Consider the following 20057-nt stretch of genomic DNA (forward strand, 5'->3'; position numbering starts at 1 on the left):
GAAACGGAGGACCTGGCCCTAGCACAGGGCTTTCTGAGCCCTTCCCAACACCACCTCAGGGTGCTCAGCAGCAGCCCCCACCCCTAGAAATGACACTATTGCTGTAATGCAGCCGCCCCAGAGCCACTCAGACAGGGATTGCAAAGGAGCCCCCAGTGCCAGGTGCCTCTGCAGCGGGACGGGGGGGCAGCTCTTCGCTGCAGCTGCTGTTGCAGGCTCACGCTTTGCTGTGGGTGTGGGCTTATGTCCCACAGGAGAGACCAGCTTTGGGGGCAGAATCATTGGCACCCTGCAGGCACCATCCACCTTGCAGTCAGACTTTCTCCAGCATAGGCAGGGTTGGACCCTGGGGCTCGGGAGAGCTCTGGGCACTGCACACTGCCTGCGCTCTGCGTTGCTGTCTGGCTCCTTCAGGGCAGCAGCTCCTCACTGGCCAGCAGCTTCCAGCCCGTGAGGCTCTTCCAGCCTCAACAGGAGCCTCCCCTGCCCATCAGGATGCAGCCTCGCTCTTCTGCCTGGCTCTCCCTGGTGTCATGAGAAATAAAAGCAGTTCTCTGCGCTCCCGCAGGAGGCAAGAATGCTGGTGCCTGCAGATCAGCTCTCCTGAGCTCTGCCACAGCGGGGGGCGATGACCAGCAGACCAAAGGCCAAGCACGGGGCAGCCTCAGGCAGAAAGGAGGCAGCCATCGGAGGCCAGGGCAGAGTGAGGCTGCCTGGAGCCAAGGTGCCACTTGCCCAGCACGTTCTTCTGGAGTCCCACCCGAACCTCTCAAGCTGCAGTCGGTGGCTGCTGTCCCCCATCACACCATCTGGCACCAAAAAGAAGACTTTGACTCCATCATCTTAGTCGTTGGCTGCTCTCAGTTCCCCTCCACTGCCAGCCCAGCCCAGCCTTCTCCACCTGTCCTGTTAGGTGTCCCAGATCCACGACCAGGCTGGTGGTCCTCCTCTGGGCCTCTCCAGCTCCTTCACATCCCACTTGAACTGGGAGATCCACACTGAGGTGCAGCTTTGTGGGGAGGACACAGGAGCTTCGTTGGCTGCCCGTGCCTTTCCCGACGTGCCGCGCCGCTTCGCCGCCCTCAGGAGCCAAGAACAAGCTGTTCAACCCGGCGTCTGCTGCAGCCCCCAGGTTCTTTGTAGCAGGGTCCCTCCAGCTCAGATGGGTCAGGCTCACCTCAAGGAAAGCTCCTGTGCCCCAGGCCATGGAGGTCATCACCAGTGCGATGGATGTGGCATTGTCATAGCTCAGCATCACGAAGGGCTGATTTTTCTGCATAATGTGACTCTGAATCCCTTTTCCAAGCACCCTGCTGGGGCCTGCAGACTCTCTTCCCACTACTGCTCTTTGGTTATCTCTAACAGACAGCACCATGTGATATACAATGCTGTGTGGAGTTCGTTTTATGGTTTTCAGACTCTGTTGATTTGTGGACCCCTAAACAATTTCCCCTGCAGCTGTGAACCCCACTAAAAAGTTCATACTTAGCATAAATAAACTTGTTTGTTTAACCTCTTTCCACCACTCTCTTAGACATACATAAGACTTCGACCTCAAGGAAAGAAACAGCTGAATTCCGTCACAAGAGGAAGTTGTAGCATGGAATAATAACATGGAATAATGGACTAAAAAAGGAACTAAGTCTTCTGCTCTCCCGAGACCAAGCATCTCCTGCAGCCACCTTCCCTGATAGACCAGCCAGAGGCTTTGGGTGGCAGCGTGACAGCTGGAGCAAACACCGATGAAGAGACACTGTGGATACGGCCAGAAGGAGCTCCTGGGGTGGTGCAGAAACTGCCCAGCAGCCACGAGCCACCCCCTGCAGCAGAAGGGATGAGTGTGGCGCTGAGCCTGCTGCCCAGGGTGGTGGGCCACTCCTGTACTGCATGGCATGCAGGAGTCCGGTGCCTCGTGGCTGTGCTAGAGCAGAGGCAGGGACAGCAAAACCCACCAGCAGCATCAGGCTATGTGGTCCAAGCACGTGGCGACCCCCGGTTCTCCTCTCCTCCGCCAACACTGTGAAATTGGTATTCTTCCCATTTCTTCCCAATTTCCAAAACTGAAAGAGGAGTTGTTGGGTTGGAAAACAGTGCATTTGTTTTGGCTTGGCCAGAGAGCAGCAATAAAAGCAAACCCATTGCCAGCAATTCATTTCCTATTTCAGGCCCTACCAAAAATAAACTCTTAAAAGAAATTCAAATGAGAATGAAATATGCATGAGACAGTGAGCTCCCAGGATTATATAGAAAGCTCTCTCCAAACACTCGCTGGGAGGGGAGCAGTGGTGCCAGTGGTGTTTGATGCCGAGGAGGGATTGCGAGGGGCCTGGGACACCCCACTGGCTCAGCCAGCAGCAGTGGAGGCTCCCAGCCGTGGCCTCCCACCCACCCAAACCTTCCAAACCAGGACCAGCCGCGGAGGGGCCGCACCGTGCCGACGCCATCTCTGTGCCCTGAGCAAGCCTGCCCAGAGCTCCTGCAGGGCTGGGAGAAGAGGCAGAGGATGGAGCTCTGGGGATGTTCAGGCTGGGGCCAGAGAAGGGACCCCTGTCCACACCGGTGGCCTCTTCACGCAGGACATGTGCATGGTGCTCTTGGAGGGGGGAGAGGAGGTGTCCCAGGGTCCCCATCAGCCCCCATCAGGGTGCAGCTCAGGGACCCTGTGCCACCAGCCCTGGAGCTGCACAAAGTCCTGAGCCCCTACAGCCTTCTGTCAGAGATGGCAGAACCTTTCCCCAGTTGTTTGCATCCAGCTCTGCCCTTCCTCCATGCACCAGATGCTTTCTGGTTCCTCTTTCCGTGCTCCTCAGCCCTGCACAGCCAGAGGTTTCCCAGAGCAGCAAGGTAAGAACACCAAAGCCAAACCCAAGTGCCTGTGAAATGCCTTTCTGCAGCGCCCAGCAGGGAAAAGGGGAGCTGGGAGAAGGTGCAGCTCAAAATCCTGAAACCTGACCCAAACTGGGGAGGTCCAGCTGGCCCAGAAGCACCCGCTGTCCCCTTCCTGCCTACCCAGCTGGTCCCCGCTAGCCCTCAGCCCTGCTCTGCTGTCCCAGCACTGGGGGTGGAAGCTCTGCAATTCAGGGATGTGCGTGTGGCTCTTCAGGGTCTGCAGCAACCTGCCAGCCCACCCGCCTAACCCGCTCTCTGAAAACCTTGCTCACCCAGTGGAGCAGGGGGAGCGTTTCCTTGTGGTCCAGGGCACCAATTAGTCCCTGGTCGTAACAAAATGCAAATAGAAAACAGACAAATTGCAGCAACTCCAGTGTTTCTGGGCTGATCCAAGAGCCTGAAGCTTTATTACAGCTCTGGAAGCTCTGTTCAGCATAATTTAGGAAAATCCCTATTTTGTCTCATGGAAAGTGCGAGTGCATTCACATCCAAGCACTTTGAGCAGGAGAGGAAGGAGAAGTCGACAGAAGACAGGCAGAGGCATCTGCACCACCGCTACCTGATTTATCCCCGTGTCTGCGCTGGCCTGGCTGCAGCACTGCACATTGCGGAGCACCCGTGCTTGTTTAGTCTGTATGGGAGCACAAATCACGGCACTATGTCATCACTCTGCCAGGGTCTGGATTTCATTAGGAGCCACATGATCGGCCCAGGCTGCTGCTCAGGGATGGCGGTGCTCCCCCTGCACTGCACAGGATGCAGGGGCGACGGCTGGGGCATGGCACGCAGCAGGCTCCCTGCCTTCAGGGGAGGGCCAGCAGTGGTGGGACAGGACCGCAGCAGCGGGGAGAGCACAGAGAGCAGCCCGGCAGCCTCCACAACGCGGGGTTGTCTCCCTGGGACATCTGGAGACCCTGACAATATCCTCAGGGCAAGGGAGCGTGGCCTGAGGCTGTCCCCTGCTTGCGTGGTGGCTGCTGGGGCACAGCAAGACTGAGCCCACACGGCAGCCCCGTGTCTGGGCAGCCCCCAGCGCGGCAGAGAGCACCCACGAGCCAGGGTCACCACCTCTTCCTCAGAGAGCAGGCAGCTGAAATAGAGGAGCACAGCTGGCAAACGGGCAGCCCTGGGCCTGAGGATGGAAGGGGCTGGCTGCAGAGCCTGCTGCACGCCTTGCAGCCTTCGTAGCCCTTGCAGCCCACTGCATCCTTTGCATCCTTTGTGCCACCCACAGCCCTTGCACCCCCTGCAGCCCAGCGCGTCCTTTGCCTCCTTTGCATCCTGCTACATCCTTTGCCTCCTTTGTGCCACTTGCAGCCCATTGCATCCTTTGCACCCCATTGTAGCTCTTGCACCCTGTGCACCCCTTGCAGCCTTTGCATCCCTTGTATCCTTCGCATCCCCTGCAGCGTGCGGCAGCCCTTGCATCCTTTGCACCCCTTGCAGCCCATGGCCCCTGCACAACTCCCAGTCAGGCCTGCGTGCTTCTCCCTCTCACCCACCTCCTTCCCAGGTACCATGCAGTGACCCAGGAGCACCCAAGGCAGCAAGGAGCCCAGAGCCTCACTTGCAGACTACACGGGGGGCGCCTCTTGTTCCTTGCTCAGAGCATGCCCAGGCTCCCCTGCGCAGTAGGATCGTAAGAACGAGTCACTCGGTGTCACCCAGACCTCCTGAGGGGGGTCAGGAACACCCCCTCGGGCTGCTGAGTCACAACCAACATGAGCTTGTCCTCGGAAGGAGGGAGCAGGAGGGCAAGGAGGACAGGACGCGGGCGTGCAGCAGCTCCTCCAGCTCCTGACAGGCGCGCAGCTGGGGAAGCACGCATATGTTTCCTGACACTCGGCTCCTTCCGCCAGGTCAGACCCAGCTTCCCAGCCTGGCCAGGAGGCAGCCGCGCTCCGGGCTCTCCACCAGCTGCGGTTCTGCCTCCAGCCCCAGCCAGGGCAGGGCTGCAGCCCCCAGCTGCGTCAGCGGGGCTGGGACAGCAGCCTGGACGGTTCTCGTGGCACGAGCCTTTCGGCTCCAGGGGAGAAAGCTCTGGCATGAAGACCCCATGCTCCCCCCCACAAGTAACACTCAGACCAGGCAGGTAGGATCCCCTAAATCCAGATCTTATTTTAGCTACAGCTCAGGCTGAAATTCCTGCTCGGATGTTCAGCTCCTGAGGCCATAGCAGGGGAACACATTTACTCCACAGCACTTGTTAAGTTTGGATAAATCCAGAGAGCCTGAGGAGGTGGCTGTGAGGCTCCCGCGGTCCCCCCTCACCCAGGGGATGAGTGTCAATGAGGCTGAGGCCAGCCAAAAGGTTACAGTGGCAGCAAGAGGAAGGCAGGGAGCAGGGGATGGGTGGCGAAGCCACCACCAAGAGTGACCACACGCCCAGCACGCCAGCCAGCGGAGCAGGCGGGCAGCGAGCACAGGATGAGAGCAGAGGGGTGGAGGGACAGAGGGACAAGAGGGTGGGGGTTGTGGAGGGACGGAGTCAGCCCCTTCCCCTTGGTGCAGGTGGCTGGTGCTGCTGGCTGAGTTAGAGCTGGAGGGGAGTCACTCTGGGAAACCATGCACACCAAAACCTCGGTGAAAAAGTTGAACCATTGTTTTTGAAGAACGCCCCTCGTTTCCCACTTCCCATCTGGCACAGCCACATTCTGCATCTCTGGGTCCAATTAGCCCCACAACAGTCTCTCCTGCTGCACACCCAGGTGCTGCAGTGTGCCCGCACGTGAGCTGAGCCGTGCAGAGCTCACCAGCCAGGAGGGAGGGCAGGATCCGGCCTGAGGATAGGGAACACCTCATGGCCCAGCCCCACGGGCCGCTGACTGCTCCAGGGGCACTGCGGCTGTGTCTCTGTCTCAGGGCCGTGGATCTCAGCTGGGCACCAACCAAGCTCATGGTGGCCAACATGTCCCTGGGCAGAGCTGGTGCCGAATCCCCAGTCTCTGTCATGGCTAGCCAAACCCGTAGCTGTGCCTCGGAGAGGGGGGCTGTGGGCAGGTTGCTCTCTGAAACCCAGTCTGAAGCCCAGCCCTTCTGTGCCCAGACGATCTGCATCACTTCCCCTCAACCTCTACGAAGAAGTCTTTGGGCTTCTTGTTTACAGCAATAAAGCAACATCTTGTGCAAATGCCGCAGTGCATTTGCCTCTTTTGGCACAGCTGGCTGCCCGCTGAAACCCTGCAGCAGTTCTCAGCTCCAGCACGGTGACTCAGAGCCACAGTGATGTGGCTACTGCCCTGCGGGGACACCGGGCTCTGGCAGCCATCCCCTGTGGATGACTTTGTGCTCAGGTTTCTCCGGAGGATTGCTCCTAATTGCAACGTTCTCCGGTTGCAAAAATGAGCCATTGCACTTCATGCGCGTACACGTTCCGCTCCCTCTGCCTTGCCTGTTCGAATTGGGATCTCAGCATTCCCCCATAGGCAAACCTGCCCTTCAGGGAAAGGTAACGGCCAGACTCCCTGCCCTAAACATGCAGGGAGCACTGGACACCTGTGCAAATCAAGCCTGGGGACCTCGCTGCCCTGGGAGATGTGTCCTTGGGTGAGTGACCTGCTGGGAGCAATGTGCTCCGGCAGTGCTGCACCCCGTGGGAGCAACCCCGGGCCAGTGGCAAGACAAGCAGCTCTGGCAGCACAGAGTCCCTTGAGCCCTCCGGATGTCCCTGCAAGCCCCATGACCCAGTGCAAGGCTTCATCCTGCCCTGCAGGATGCATAGCCTTACACACATAGGCCAGAGCAGGAGGATGTGGTGGATCCACGTGAAGGTCGCAGGCCCCAGCCCTTCTTGCCCAGGTGAGATCTGTAGTGGGAGTGGCGGGGCAGGGAGGGCTGGAGGAGCTGCCGCACTCCGTTTGCCCCTCTGCCACTCAGCCCAAGCAGATTAAGCCTTTTCCTGGACGTCACAAGCCACCCGCACAGCCGTTTCTGTTCTGAAGCCCCTGAGTCCAGCCATCACAATCTCTTCCAGGTGCTGGGAAGATCCCATGCTTCCTCATCCCATGCTGCACCCCCTGAGCCCCCTGGGTCTTACCCCAGGCAGGATGGTCCATGAGCTGCTCGGGGAACCGCTGCTGATGCCACCCACCACCTGACTGGGTACTCCCACCCCAACGTAAGCCCACACCTCAGCTCAGGGCATGCTCCTTCCCCAGGTGCAGTGCCCTCATCCCCATGTCCCACGGTCTCATGCAGCTCCTCAGCAGGGCCCTGGCCCCCAGCTCCAGCCCCAGCCCCATCCCCCTGGCTGGCTTGCTCCAGTGCCTGCCCCGCATTGCTCCGGGTGCCTCCCAGCCCAGCACAAAGGCAGCGTTGGCCCCACGCACCCTGAGCCCACTGCCTCGTGGCGTGCACACCGGCTCAAATATCCGCGCCAGTTCCCACAAGCAGCCCAGCCTTTTCCAAGACAGCCTGAGAGCTGGGAGGAGACAGCGCCCCGAGCCTGCCAGACTAATGAGAAGCGCATGGGACCCACATCTGTTAGCAATTGAGCAGGGAGCAGTGTTGGGAACGGAGGAAGCACATATTTCCTGCAGCACAAAGGAAGGGAGAGGAATGTCCACAGCAGAGCAGAGCAGCGTGGGGGCCCCAGGGTGCAGGGCCCTCCCACACACGGTGACTCCAGCCCCCTCCCTCCACCAGCTCAGCCAAGGCTCCTTCAATAGCGGTTGGGGCATAAAGGCATAAGAGGCATTAGATCTGCAGAGGGTCACACCACTGGCGGGCTTAGGCTCGCCCTAGAAACAGTGTTGGAAAGAGAGCAGAAAAGATGGAGCTGGTGAAGCAGCCCGGGACGGGTGATGGGCTGGAGAGTTGAAGACAGGGGCAGCTCCGTGCCGTGACAAGTGAGACATGCCTTAGTCAGGGACAAGGCAGGCTGCATTCAGGGCTGTCCCCAGCAGCACCGGGCCCACACGGGCTGGGGCAGCCAGCACGCCCAGTCTGGTGCTGGTACTGGGTGGAGTCCTGGCCCCACCGCTGGGCAGCCGAGGCTGCTGAAGGGTTTGCCGGCTGCATGGCCAGGGGACGGATGCCCTGTCACAGCTACAGCAAAACAGGACCCTGGCACAGCAAAATGCTGCCTGGTTGGGATGCAGGTGGGGGAAGGGCAAAGATCAAGACATCCAAAGTTGCTCGATTCCAGCTGCATCTCGTCCCATGAGGAAGCTGATTCAACAGTTCAAGACAGTTCAAGTCCCAGCCAGCTGGTGCACAGCAGGAGCCCTGCTCTGCATGGCTGTTTGTGACAACCTTGATGGCATGGGGACACCAGAGCACAGGCCACATCACGGCCACAGCCATCCCCAGAGCTGTGCTGATGTGAGGCTCCAGGCTGTGCTCAGCTGCCCACAGGAGTCAGAGCAGACCTTCTGCCAGGATCCTGCCCTCTGCCCCGGCGTGCTGGTGCACATCAGGGATGTCCCCAGCACGTGGCAGCAGTTTCACCCAGCGCCCCAGCTGCAGTCAGCACCGGGGGGCTGAGCAGCTTGCTCCTGACAATGGTCACTACAACGACCGATGTCATGCAGCTCGGGGCATGGTGCCCAGGCGGCCGCTCGAGCAGAGCTGGTGCAAGAGGAGTGCAGCAGCGAGCGGTGCCAGCGGCACAGCCGCAACACACAGGGAGCAGGAGGCTACAAGGACCCAGCACGGGGATGGGAGCGAATCACAGCAGGGCCCCAGCCCCCAGTACAGCTCGCTCAAAGTGCCCAAACTCACACATCAAGCAAAAGCTGTCATTAAATACTTGTGGCAGAGAATGGTAAGGTTTTGGGGGCTGCGCTAATAGACTAACAGTGCTTTTATGCTGGTATTCCATGCTGCCCCAGCCGGAGCCAAGCACCATGGCTAATACCTTTTAATTAAAAGCCCGTGTTTTCCATTCCCTGGAACCTCAGCAGGCTGTAACCAGCCGGGCTCTGCGCCACGGCTCTGCCTCTGGCAGCTGCAGCTCAGCAAAAACGGTTTGGCAGCTCCTGAGAACGGGGTTAGGAAAATGTAGGTTGATTTGCTTGTTAAAAATACACTGCAGCCTTTTCCCAGAGACACTGCTGCTCCACTGCAGCCAAGCCAGGGAAGAGCAGGACAGACGGACACAGCAGAGTTAACTGTACAAGGCATTGGTCTAAGCAGCCCAGAGGCAGAGGGATCTGTAATCAGCCCACCAAAAGCCTCTCCAGGACCTGGGATTTAGGGATCACCATCCTTGGGTAGAAATATTAGGCAACCAACCAAAAAAAAAAAGGACAATTTATATTCAGGGACATTCTAGGGATGCCCTATTTCTCTGGAGAGGCTAGGTATTCTTCTCTAAAGTGGACATTTCTACTCCCCTCGAATATACAATGCAGTTCTTGTAAGCTTTGAAGCAATATTAAATATTATACTTCTTAAGCTTTTTAATGCATTTCAGTGTATCCTTCATTTTGCTAACTCAAGTCAGGAATCTCTTCATGTGTACCACTGAAATTAATTTGAAACTCAGCCTTGCAAGAAACCTATTAAATATTGATCTCATTACCTGCACAAAAGTGCTCACAAAAAGAAAATATTTTCACTCCAACAGTGCATTTGAAGTTGAAATGAACTTAATAAATTCCATGTGTTTTAAGAAATTAAAAGAGCGAGGATCTGAAGACATTTCCCATATCCTCACAGCACAGCCATAGCAGTCTGATCTCTCCCTCCTCAACGCTCCCCCAATCAGTTCTCAAACAGCTTCATCACCATTTCTTGCTCCAGCATTATAACAATTATAACAATTTCCTTAACAAAAATACATCCTGCGTTTTTTAGAGAAGGAGGTGGCCAGAGCACACCAGCACCTTTGTTGTGCTGGGGGAACACTGAAGTGACAGCGGCTCTCGTTCAGAGGGGAGGAAGAGTTCTGCCCCCCGAAGAGCAGCCGCGATTTCTGGGCACTGGCAGATGCTTGGCACCTTTTGGTCACAGCAGTGTACCAGCAGGCCTCAGAATGACCACACAGTTATTGCTGCCAAACTCACATACCTAACAGCAGTTCTGAAGATTTTTTGACAGATGAAGTGATTGAAAACATTTCTAACAGCCTACAGGATGGAGCACTGGGATACTTTGAATGCGCTCTCCGGTACTGTGCAGCATATGAGACAAACCAGGAGCTCACAGAAAATGTGTTCTCATTTTTGAGAATGACTGTTGGTATCCTGAACCACTTTAAAATACACCTCCAGATTCTAATGCTTTGGTTTTTGGTTTTTTTTTTTTTTGTTTTGTTCTGTTTTGTTTTGTTTTGTTGACCCTGTTAGCTCTTTACATTTTGAAACACTCCCAGAACAGCACCATAGCTGTCCCCAAAATAACCAAGCAGGTAAGGGCTCATTCCCACAGCAAGGGTGTATCAACAAGCAGGTCTCAGAAAAACTTTACTGTTTCTGGGGTTTGAAAACTCTGTGGTAACCAACCAGAAGGAAGTACTTGTCTGTAAGTCCACAGCTATTTTCTTAATGACAGCAAGCTGAATCTGAGCCAGCAGTGTGCCCTGGCAGCCAGGAGGGCCAACCGTACCCTGGGGTGCATCGAGCACGGCATCGCTAGTCGGTCGAGGGAAGTGGTTGTCCCGCTCTGGTAGGTGCTGTGCAGCATCACCTCGAGTACTGTGTGCAGTTCTGGGCACCACAGTACAAAAGGGATGTAAAACTGTTGGAGAGTGGCCAGAGGAGGGTGACGAAGATGGTGAAGGGCCTAGAGGGGAAGATGTATGAGGAGCAGCTGAGGTCACTTGGCCTGTTCAACCTGGAAAAGAGGAGGCTGAGGGGAGACCTCATCGCAGTCTACAGCTTCCTCAGGAAGGGGAGTGGAGGGGCAGGCACCGATCTATTCTCTTTAGTCACCAGTGATAGGACCCATGGGAATGGTGTCAAGCTGAGGCAGGGGAGGTTTAGGCTGGACATCAGGAAGAGGTTCTTCACTGAGAGGGTGGTCGCCCACTGGAACAGGCTCCCCACAGAAGGAGTCACTGCACCAAGCCTGCCAGAGTTTAAGAAGACTGTGCACTTAGTCACACGGTCTGAATTTTGGGGTAGACCTGGGTGGTGCCAGGAGTTGGACCCGACGATCCTTACGGTTCCCTTCCCACTCGGGATGCTCTGTGATTCTGCGGTTCACTGAAGCAGCTCCGCCACTCGGCTGCACCCCTGCCCCACCGCCCCGCCCCGCCCCGCCCCAGCCGCGGGCGCAGCCGGACCCCGGGCACCGCGCGCCTCCGTGCCGCTGCGGTGCGGGGCTGGGGGCCGCCCGCCGCCGGCAGCGCGGGGCCCACCCCCGGCCTCCGCCGGCCCCCGCGGCCCGGGAGGGCCCCGCCAGGCCCCGCCCGCGTCGCCGCTTGCGCCTGCGCCGGGGGCCGGGGCCGGGGCCGGGGCGGAGCGGGGCCGAGCGGGGCCATGGAGCGGTTCGGCGGCGGCGGCGGCGGCTATGAGGCGGCGGCGGCGGAGCTGTCCCGGCAGCAGGAGCGGCACTACCGGCTGCTCTCGGAGCTGCAGGCGCTCGTGAAGGCGCTGCCCAGGTGCGCGGGGCGGCGGGACGGGGCGGCACCGGCACCGGCTCCGGCACCGGCTCCGGCACCGACCCGCACCCCGACAGCTCCTGCCAGCAGCGGCTCTCCTACACGACGCTGAGCGACCTGGCGCTGGCCCTGCTGGACGGGACCGTGTTCGAGATCGTGCAGGGGCTGCTGGAGATCCAGCACCTCACCGAGAAGAACCTCTACAGCCAGCGCCTCAAGCTGCACAGCGAGCACCGCGGTCAGCGGGGCGCCGGGCCGGCGGGGGAAGGGGGGGGCGCTGCGGGGGGTGATGGGGACACTGGGGGGCGGGAGGGTGGTGGGGACACCGCGGGGGACAGCCCCGTGGCACTCGGGGGTAGGTGGTGAAGGCACTGGGGGAACTGGGTGCACTGGGGGGGTCACCGAGGAGAGGGGCCTGGGGCACCAGGGGGCTGCACGGGGAGGCTGGGAAGCCAGGCCCGGGGCTTCAGGGTGGGGCGCCGGCACACTGTGGGGACGCTGCGGGGACAGGGCAGGAGGGACGGAAGGAGGGGGCGCGGTGGCCGCGGGGCCCTGACCCTGTCCCCGAAGCAGGGCTGAAGCAGGAGCTCTTCCACCGGCACAAGGAGGCCCAGCAGTGCTGCAGGCCGCACAACCTGCCGATCCTCCGCGCCGCCCAGCAGCGGGAGATGGAGGTAAGGGGTGAGCGAGTGGGCACAGTTTCCCTCGGTACCCTTCACGTAAGCACAAAGGTTGTATCCTTCCCTGGGGCTTAACGGCTGTTTTGCTGCAAGGCTGTTCCCAGCTGTCCCACCCAAGGAGCTGGTGCTGTTGCAGGGGCGTCACAGCCCTTGGCACCTCCAAAGGGTTTATCTAGTCCTTCGTGAAGCCTTGGAAGCTGCCAGCCAGCTTGTCTGGCCATGCGTGCAGTACCCTGGGCTCTCCATTCCAGCTGGATGGCCCTCTTTCTGGCTCTGCCCTTTGACCCCTCAGTCCCTTCTGACAGAGAGGTGATTGCCCCAGGCCATTGCCATCTAGTGTAGTTAGAGCCCAGACCTGATCTGACAATCATGGAAGTTGAGGAACCTGCTCTAAAAGAGCAAGGCCTTCTCCACAATATGCTAATGAGTCTGTTTGTTATATTACAAGCTGAAGCCTGCATATGGATAGACAGCAAGTTGATGCAAAGTATAAACGTGCGTAAAATCTACCATCATGTGTTAGAAGGTGAGAAAGCAAAGAACACTCAAAACTCATGTCTTACTTAGTTACACTGAAAGAAATAACCTAAGATACCTAAAAACAAAAATTGATTCTTAGTGTTTCTCAAGGCATTTCTAGAAAGGATCTTCAGCATGAGCGGTAAATTCAGTCCGAAGGCTCTGAAGATCATTTTACCTATACGTTATAAACCTGTCTCTATCTTATCACTAATGTAAGGGAAATTACAAGTAGCTAGTTTTCTTAATTCATGTAATTCAAATGTATGCATGAGATTACTGCACGTAAGGCAAATGCATAACTGTTTAAATGTAGGCGTTTTTCTGACCTTTGTACATAACAACCGTGGTGTTAGAGCTCACTGTTGGATCTTTTGTTTTCACTTCCTTCATTTCTTATTGAGATGACTAAAGCCAGTGTGGACCTATATTAGACATTCTGTGTCTGAATAACTTGTATTTGCAGCATAGCAGTAAATAATGATCTATATTGCTGATTCTAAAGCATTTTTAATATTGTATTTGCTCAGTAGACTTGATTCACAGTAGATGACAATCATATCCATATTATGTGTTTTGTTTTTCCTTGTATTATATCATGCACAACTTCTTCTTACATCTTTTTACCTTCCCCATGCCTTTTTGTGTTATTTATCCATCCGTCAGGAGGAAGTTACTGAAGTTACTTCTTCCCTTTTATATGTTCTGTTATTCTCTGACAGAATAACTGCTCTGTTATTCTAAACTCTGTAGAGCGTTTTGGGAATAGATCAGTAATCTTAGTAACAATTGCTACATTTCTAATCAGACCTGCTCTCTCTGGTTAAAGGTTTTGAAGACCAGTTCCTGTGTAATAGCTTGGGATCAGTCTCACAGGAGGGATAATACAAGTTGTAGTTTCTAGATGTTCAGCTTCCTAATGGAATCTGTAGCACTTAAAACCTTGGCCTAGCATACCAGCCGCTTGAGCCAAAGCTTGTGTTTAAGGCTTACTTTCTCAGTCTTTTGTACTTTTCTGTATCTCGGAGTTGGATATCTACCCTAAACAGTATGCAGGTAAATAAATCTCATTTAAAGAGATTTTCAAGCCCAAGGACGGGCAAATCACTTTTTCAGCACAGGACTAAGTGAAGACAAGGGTGTGGTACCTACTCCTTTGCCCTAAGGCCATCAAGAGGAAGGAAAGTCCTTGGGGAATGTGGGAGCCAAAGGATTTGAATCTTCCACAGACAAGGATTGTGAGCCTTCCAGACTAAAGAACTTATAAACAGAGTTTTCTTAGGTTTGTGGGATAGTTAATGTTGGAAGGGACCTCAGGAGGTGTCTGGTCCAAACTCCTGCTCAAAGCAGAGTAAGCTCTGAGGCTGCTTCAGCTTGTTCACAGTTTGTCCAGTCAGGTCTTTGAAACACCCTTCATTTGGGTCAGGCCTTTTGCAGACAGCAGCTGATCCTTTCATGCCGTAGACAAATCTCAATTTTTTTTCCAGATTGTTCAGGGCTGAAGCCACTGTCATTCAGATTCTGGCTTTTCCACAGGACTCGTGGAACTTGTCCTCCCTTTCAGATGGATCTGCCCAGGCCTTTTAAACCGCAGTCGTTGACACAGGAAATCCCAGACCTAGTGACTTCTTCCTCTCTGTGCACTGAGGATTATTTATTGCCCTGAATGTCTCTAGCTAAATGCTTGCCTTTGTTTACCACGTTACAAAGGAGCAGCATTGCATGGGTAAAATGTTTAAACTTGTCGTTTAGTCCTTATAGGAGAAGGAGCCTTCCTTTATGTTTAGAGCAGATTTGGTGTTTCTTGACTTTCCCTGTGTCTTGAGAAGGAAGTCTGTTGTTCAGGGCAGCCCAGTAAGATCTTATTGCCTTAGCTGTGCACATATGTGGCTTTTTGTTGGAGCTGGGCTGTCCTCAAACCCTGCGATCCTTCTGCTTTGTTCTGCCCTCTCTAGCAGTGTTCCTTTTAGCCAAGTAGGTTGACATTTTCTCCGTAAGTGACTAGCCAAGCCCACTTCTGCAGCTAGCAGAACATAGTAGCCTTTGTAGAGCATGCTCTCAACACTTGATTTCCAGTGTGCCTCTGAAGTAGCAAATGATCACTGTGTTCCAGCTAGAGAGGCTAACTTACACCCCGCCATTACACTGTGTGTCTGTGGCAAGTGAGTTCCAGCTCCGCCATCCTGTGCTTAAGCAGTGAACCCATACCTTTACCATGCTCTGCTCTTCCATTCATTCTTCTGAGGTAATGTGGTTTTCTGCAAAGGCAAGGTGGGAGGGTTCTGCTGATAGGGCTATTTGGAAAGTGTTCATTTTATAATATCCTTAATCTGCCAGAAATAGAGCCCCAGCATACTGTAGTTCCAAGCGAAGCTTCAGCTTGCTGTTGTCAATACAAAATAAGCTGACTTTCGTATTGCAAAGCTAGGAGTTGAGGAGCTCGACTCCTTAGTGAATAAATGGGAACTGGGTCTGCTGTAAAGCTCCAGCTCTGTATGTGTTTGTGCGCAGAGAACGTGGAGGCATCTGAACTGGCTCTGTGGTGATTTTCTGTGGCTTGGATTACTCCTCCAAGTCTTCCTTCGCAGCACTGATGATGCTGCAGGATATGTGGTTTTTTGGACTACGGACTTCTTTAGCACATGTGCTACTGCAGTACTCACCTACAGCCTGGTGCTCCTCAGGAAAAGTCATTCAGATTGTGATCTGTTGCTCATGGTCTCTTTTAGCCTCAAAACGCACATAAACTAGGCTAGTACCAGCTGTTTCCCTGCTCTTTCATGAGAGGTAGCTTGCTGTAAGGCATGGCAGTCACTCAAGGTAAGATCTGAGGCTGTGCTTGCTGCCCTCTACTGTCCTTGGAAGAGTCTAGGTCATCACAGTTGGAGTGCTTGAGGGTCTAATAGCTCTTTGGTTTTGGTAAAAGACTTAGAGATGAGAAAAGTACACAAGGAAGGTGAATAATCCACTCTTCTGCTGCATATCATCATCTCAGGCTGTGGAGCAACGAATTCGAGAGGAACAGCGAATGATGGATGAGAAAATCGTCTTGGAACTGGACCAAAAAGTCATAGACCAGCAGAGCACTCTGGAGAAGGCTGGGGTATCAGGCTTCTACATCACCACCAACCCACAGGTAGGTTTGTGTTTAAGCAGTGAGTGTAAGATCTGGCAGTGCTGTTGTGCTAACAACTTTTGTTTTTAAATCTTACTCTATTCATAATGAATTCTGAATTGCTGGCTCAGGAAGAATGATCAGTCCTTTGCCTCACCAGCTGATGTGTAACGTGCTCTGGGCGGACCAGGTGGTGGGTTCAAAGCAACAGAAACCCGTTAGAGAGGGCAATATCCCCAACCTTCTGCAGTGTTTTTCCCACTGGGGGTGGAAGAAACATTGTGCCAACAGCCTGCAGTCCTGTGACTCTTGAATGGGTCCATGGAATACTGAAATAAATGGATAAGTAGGTTTGTCATTTTTGTGCTTAGCTTAGCTATATAAATTGCCTTCAATAAGTCTTATTTTTTTATAAGGCATCTCATTAATTCTTGCTTGTGACTTACTGGAGATAGTTGTATCAGACTGTCATTAGAGAATTGTTCTATGTTTCTCCAGTGCTCCTAAAACTTGAGAGCAGTTGCCTAGCTTTTTGTTGTTTTTTTTTTCTTCTGTTTTCCGACACCACAGGAATGGAAAACTAAAAGTTCCAAAATCTCATTACGATGCCACTGAAGTTTGCAGAGAATGCAGGAACAGACTATTCTTAACTGTATTTTTCATCTGATTAAATTTATTTTGATAAAAACCTACTAGAGAGAAAAGTTGGCTTACACAAAGCTAGTTAAACAGCCATTTTCTAAAACTCACATGATTCCCGGTTGCGTAGCCTTGATCAAGTCCCTTTTTTTTTTTCCTATGCCGCTATTACTCATACTGAAAGCAGCTCTTTGTTTCCCCTCCTGCCCCTGCCTTTCATGTTATTTTTGTAAGTAGTAACTCTTACCAGGGTTCCTATTTGCTGTTTCTTATTTAATTGTTTGCCTTTATGATAGCTGGTAAACCGGACCTTGACTTGCATCTTTGAATGCTGCCATCATACAAGAAATCAGTGCTGAAATCTGTTGTTCTCCATACATTTCCGTCAGCAGATGTGTTTTTCCCAGTCTGTTATATAAACTGCCTGTTTATGTGGCTGATATATATATATATATTTACAAAAATAGGTTTTTACTTCCATAATGTAACATCTACAAGCCTGCGTCACAGAACCAGGGTTTACTGAATTAGATACCCTGCCATGTGCAGGGGTGATACAGTCTATTTGCTAAATGGCTTGTGAGATAAATTTGAGTGAAGAACAAGCAGATGGCAAGGGGCGTATAAGGAAGCAATAAGCAGAGGCTGGTGATTGTAGGAGATGGTGGTCTCAGCTCAATGGCAGTCACAGAAAAAGGAGGTTTTGAAGAATGCAAGAGGGGATTGTATACACCAGCACAGCAGTGTGTTGCATGTACCTTAGAAGAAACTAGTTGGAAAACACACGAAATGTTTCCTCCTGCTTCCTTCCTTTGTCTCCTGCAAAAGGATCAGGCACTGGAGTTGCTGTTCAAGAACAGTGGAGGGGAGCTGTGCCTACCTGGAGAACCTCCCCTAGAGTGTATGGCTCTGTGTGTGCAAGGGGACTGCTGCTCTCCACTGAAGGCTGTGTGGTAGAAAAGGGAAAACCTTCAAAACCGGCTGGCCTGACAGCCCTCACTGGATTTATTGTTCAACAACTGTCAAGAAAGAACCTTTTTTAACCAATAACAATTTGTAAAGCAGTGGGATTCCTGATGCAGCTACAGTTTGCAGCAGATTTAAGTTATTAATGCCTAGTGTTTTGTAGAAACACTTAAGATTAAGCCCTTGTTTTGCATCTGCAAGCTTTTTCTTTTGTTCCCTTAGGATTACTCGTTCTTGAGTGGGTGGTACAAACCAGTCCTTTCTGCTTCCTGCATAAGGGCATGGGATCATCTTATTCTTGCAAAAATTTCTTTTTTCCTTTACAGGAGCTGACTTTACAGATGAACTTACTGGAACTGATTCGGAAGTTACAGCAGAAGGAATCTGAGTCAGAGAAGGCCTTCTCTTGAACAAGCAAATCTGCTGTTTACTTTCCAGGGTTTTCTTCTGAATTCCCTCTAAAGAACAGACTATTAATGCATTTGCTTTATATTATATCAGGAAGGGGCTACTGGTCTGCAGCTGTAGAAGAAATAGCTGTGTCCCTTAGGTAACCTTTAGAGGTGGGGGAAGCAGACCTCCAGAGCAGAGCAGAGGCTGAAGCTGGAGAGCTTCAGAGTGCCTTTCCACTCCTCGGAACAAGATGCATGTTGCAATTCCTGCGGCATTGCAAAGCGTCACGAAGACTAGAGATGACAGAGGGCATTAGTCTGCCACATTACAGCCTGCAGTGTCAGTGAGGCAGTCTACTAAGTTGAGAGAGACTATTGTAGGCATCAAGTCAGCAAACCCAAACCACTGGATGGATGTTCTCTGTTATCTAGGGGAGTGAAGCTGAGTTTGTGAGCAGTGTCATCTCCAAATTACAATCTCCTCTTCTGAGTCAAGGAGGAATGAGTGTCTCTGATAAGGGATGGAAGAAGTGAGTAGCTGTCCTGTCAGACAGGAAGCAAAGCATGTTGGCCTTCCGGTGCAGCCTCAGTGTGCAGATAGCTGGCGGATGGGGAAAAAAAAAAGTTTATCTACGAGAAGATGCGTTCGTGTGTGTTGAGGCAGAAACGGCATCCTAAACAGGCAGACCCCTTACAGAGAGACATCTAGGCAGTTAACAGCATAGGCTTCTCCTCTGAGTTTTATTAAGGGAGGATTTTATTAAGGGAGGCCTCTGTCCACCTGCACTGGACTGTGACGTGATGTCAGTGGTGTTTCCACCTGAGTCAGATAGCAGAAAAGGCTTCAGAGCTTTTGCTTTGTTGCTTCAAAACAGTTTCCAAATGAATAGAAATAAAACAATATGTACAGCCTCCTGGGGCTGCAGCTTTTTAAATGTCAGCAATCGCACAGTTTTTCCATCCTTGCTAGATAAGCATGGGTTTGGGGCTTCACTAGATTAAAGCTAGAGAGCTGGAGAGTTTCTAAGAACTTTTAGGGCTGAGCTGATTAACTCTTGGTTGCATCCCTCAGACGTGGTCCACAGAAGGAATCTGAGCACTTGCTGAGAGCTTGGTTAAAAGAGATTGCACATCACCTGACACCAGCGCATTTCTTGCACACCTGAAGCAATGCTGGGAGCTCACAGGATGAGCAAGGCAGAGACTGAAAGCAGTTCTTTTCTTCGTGGATGAACGGCTCTTCAAGCCAGAGCAGCTGCTGGGGATGGATCAAGGACTTTTACCAATGTGTTGAAGGGCTTTGATTACACGAAGACCATTGTTTAAGGGTTCTCTAGCATTCCTATAGCAAAGGATTGTATTTGCGAGACTTCTCCTTTGTGTTACTGTTTGCTCTTGCCTGCATCCTTTGCTATTACTACCTCTTCACAGTAGAAGGCAGTATTAGAAGGTTCAGAATGCTGTTAATTGCTGAAGCTGGGAAATGTGTCACTAACCCCTTATTCAGGGTTCTGCAAGCCCTTAGGTTCTTATGAAAGCAGATCACTGAAGCCATAGTGGTTTTCAGCAAATTGGGACCATCCCCAACTGAAGTAAGGAAACTGCAAAGCTGTTGGGAGGCTTTGTGGGTGGTCTTTCAGTAGGGTGAGGTGGTGGGTGGTGTTGCCTGCTTATGTATGCAAATGCAACAGCATTTTGATTTTCTGCATCACTGTGAGAAGCAAAGAGGCTTTTGCAAATTCAGGGCTGAGGCATACACCCATATCCATCATGACTTTCCCCCCACAGGATCATGCTACTGCAGTTCAGTGATTGGAGACAGAAGGTGTATCTCTTGTGGGGTCGCTACCTCCCAGGGGAAAATCCCCAGCTGGAAAGTAGGTTGATGTGGGAATTGCCCTATTGCAGAATCCCCAAGAATTACCATGAATTTTGTATCTGCTTGACCCTCAGCTGGGAGCCCTGCACTCAGCTGCTAAAATATCAAGGCTTCACTGCCCTGTGATGAGAGGAGCAGAGTTCCCTGCCTATGGCACGTGTGGGTTGCTGCCCTCTGCCCCGGGCTGGCTTTATCTGGTGCTTAGGAACATGGTTTGGTGGGTGATATTGGTAGTAGGGGAATGGTTGGACCAGCTGATCTTGGAGGTCTTTTCCAACCTTAACGATTCTATGATCAGCGCCTGGCGGGCTGCTCCAGTGGTACCATGACAACGGCAGCAGAGCTCCAGCGGGAGCACTTGGGCTTCATGCTCCCACCATCTGGTTTCAGCAGCGTACGGCTCTGCCAGGCAAACAATCCAAGCTGAAATTTT

General features: G+C 53.0%; 1 protein-coding gene across 1 annotated transcript; it reads left to right on the forward strand.

The window, feature by feature from the left end:
- The first annotated feature begins 11269 nt into the window (after positions 1–11269).
- Positions 11270–18682, forward strand: LOC310883428 (protein DGCR6). Its single transcript, XM_083803738.1, has 5 exons — positions 11270–11434; positions 11512–11672; positions 12008–12108; positions 15629–15769; positions 17680–18682. The coding sequence occupies exons 1-5, from the start codon at positions 11313–11315 to the stop codon at positions 17761–17763; spliced, it is 609 nt and encodes a 202-aa protein (XP_083659864.1). The 5' UTR covers positions 11270–11312; the 3' UTR covers positions 17764–18682.
- The last annotated feature ends 1375 nt before the right edge of the window (positions 18683–20057 follow it).

This window comes from Anser anser (assembly GCF_964211835.1).
Source record: "Anser anser genome assembly, chromosome: 18".
NCBI lineage: Eukaryota > Metazoa > Chordata > Aves > Anseriformes > Anatidae > Anser > Anser anser.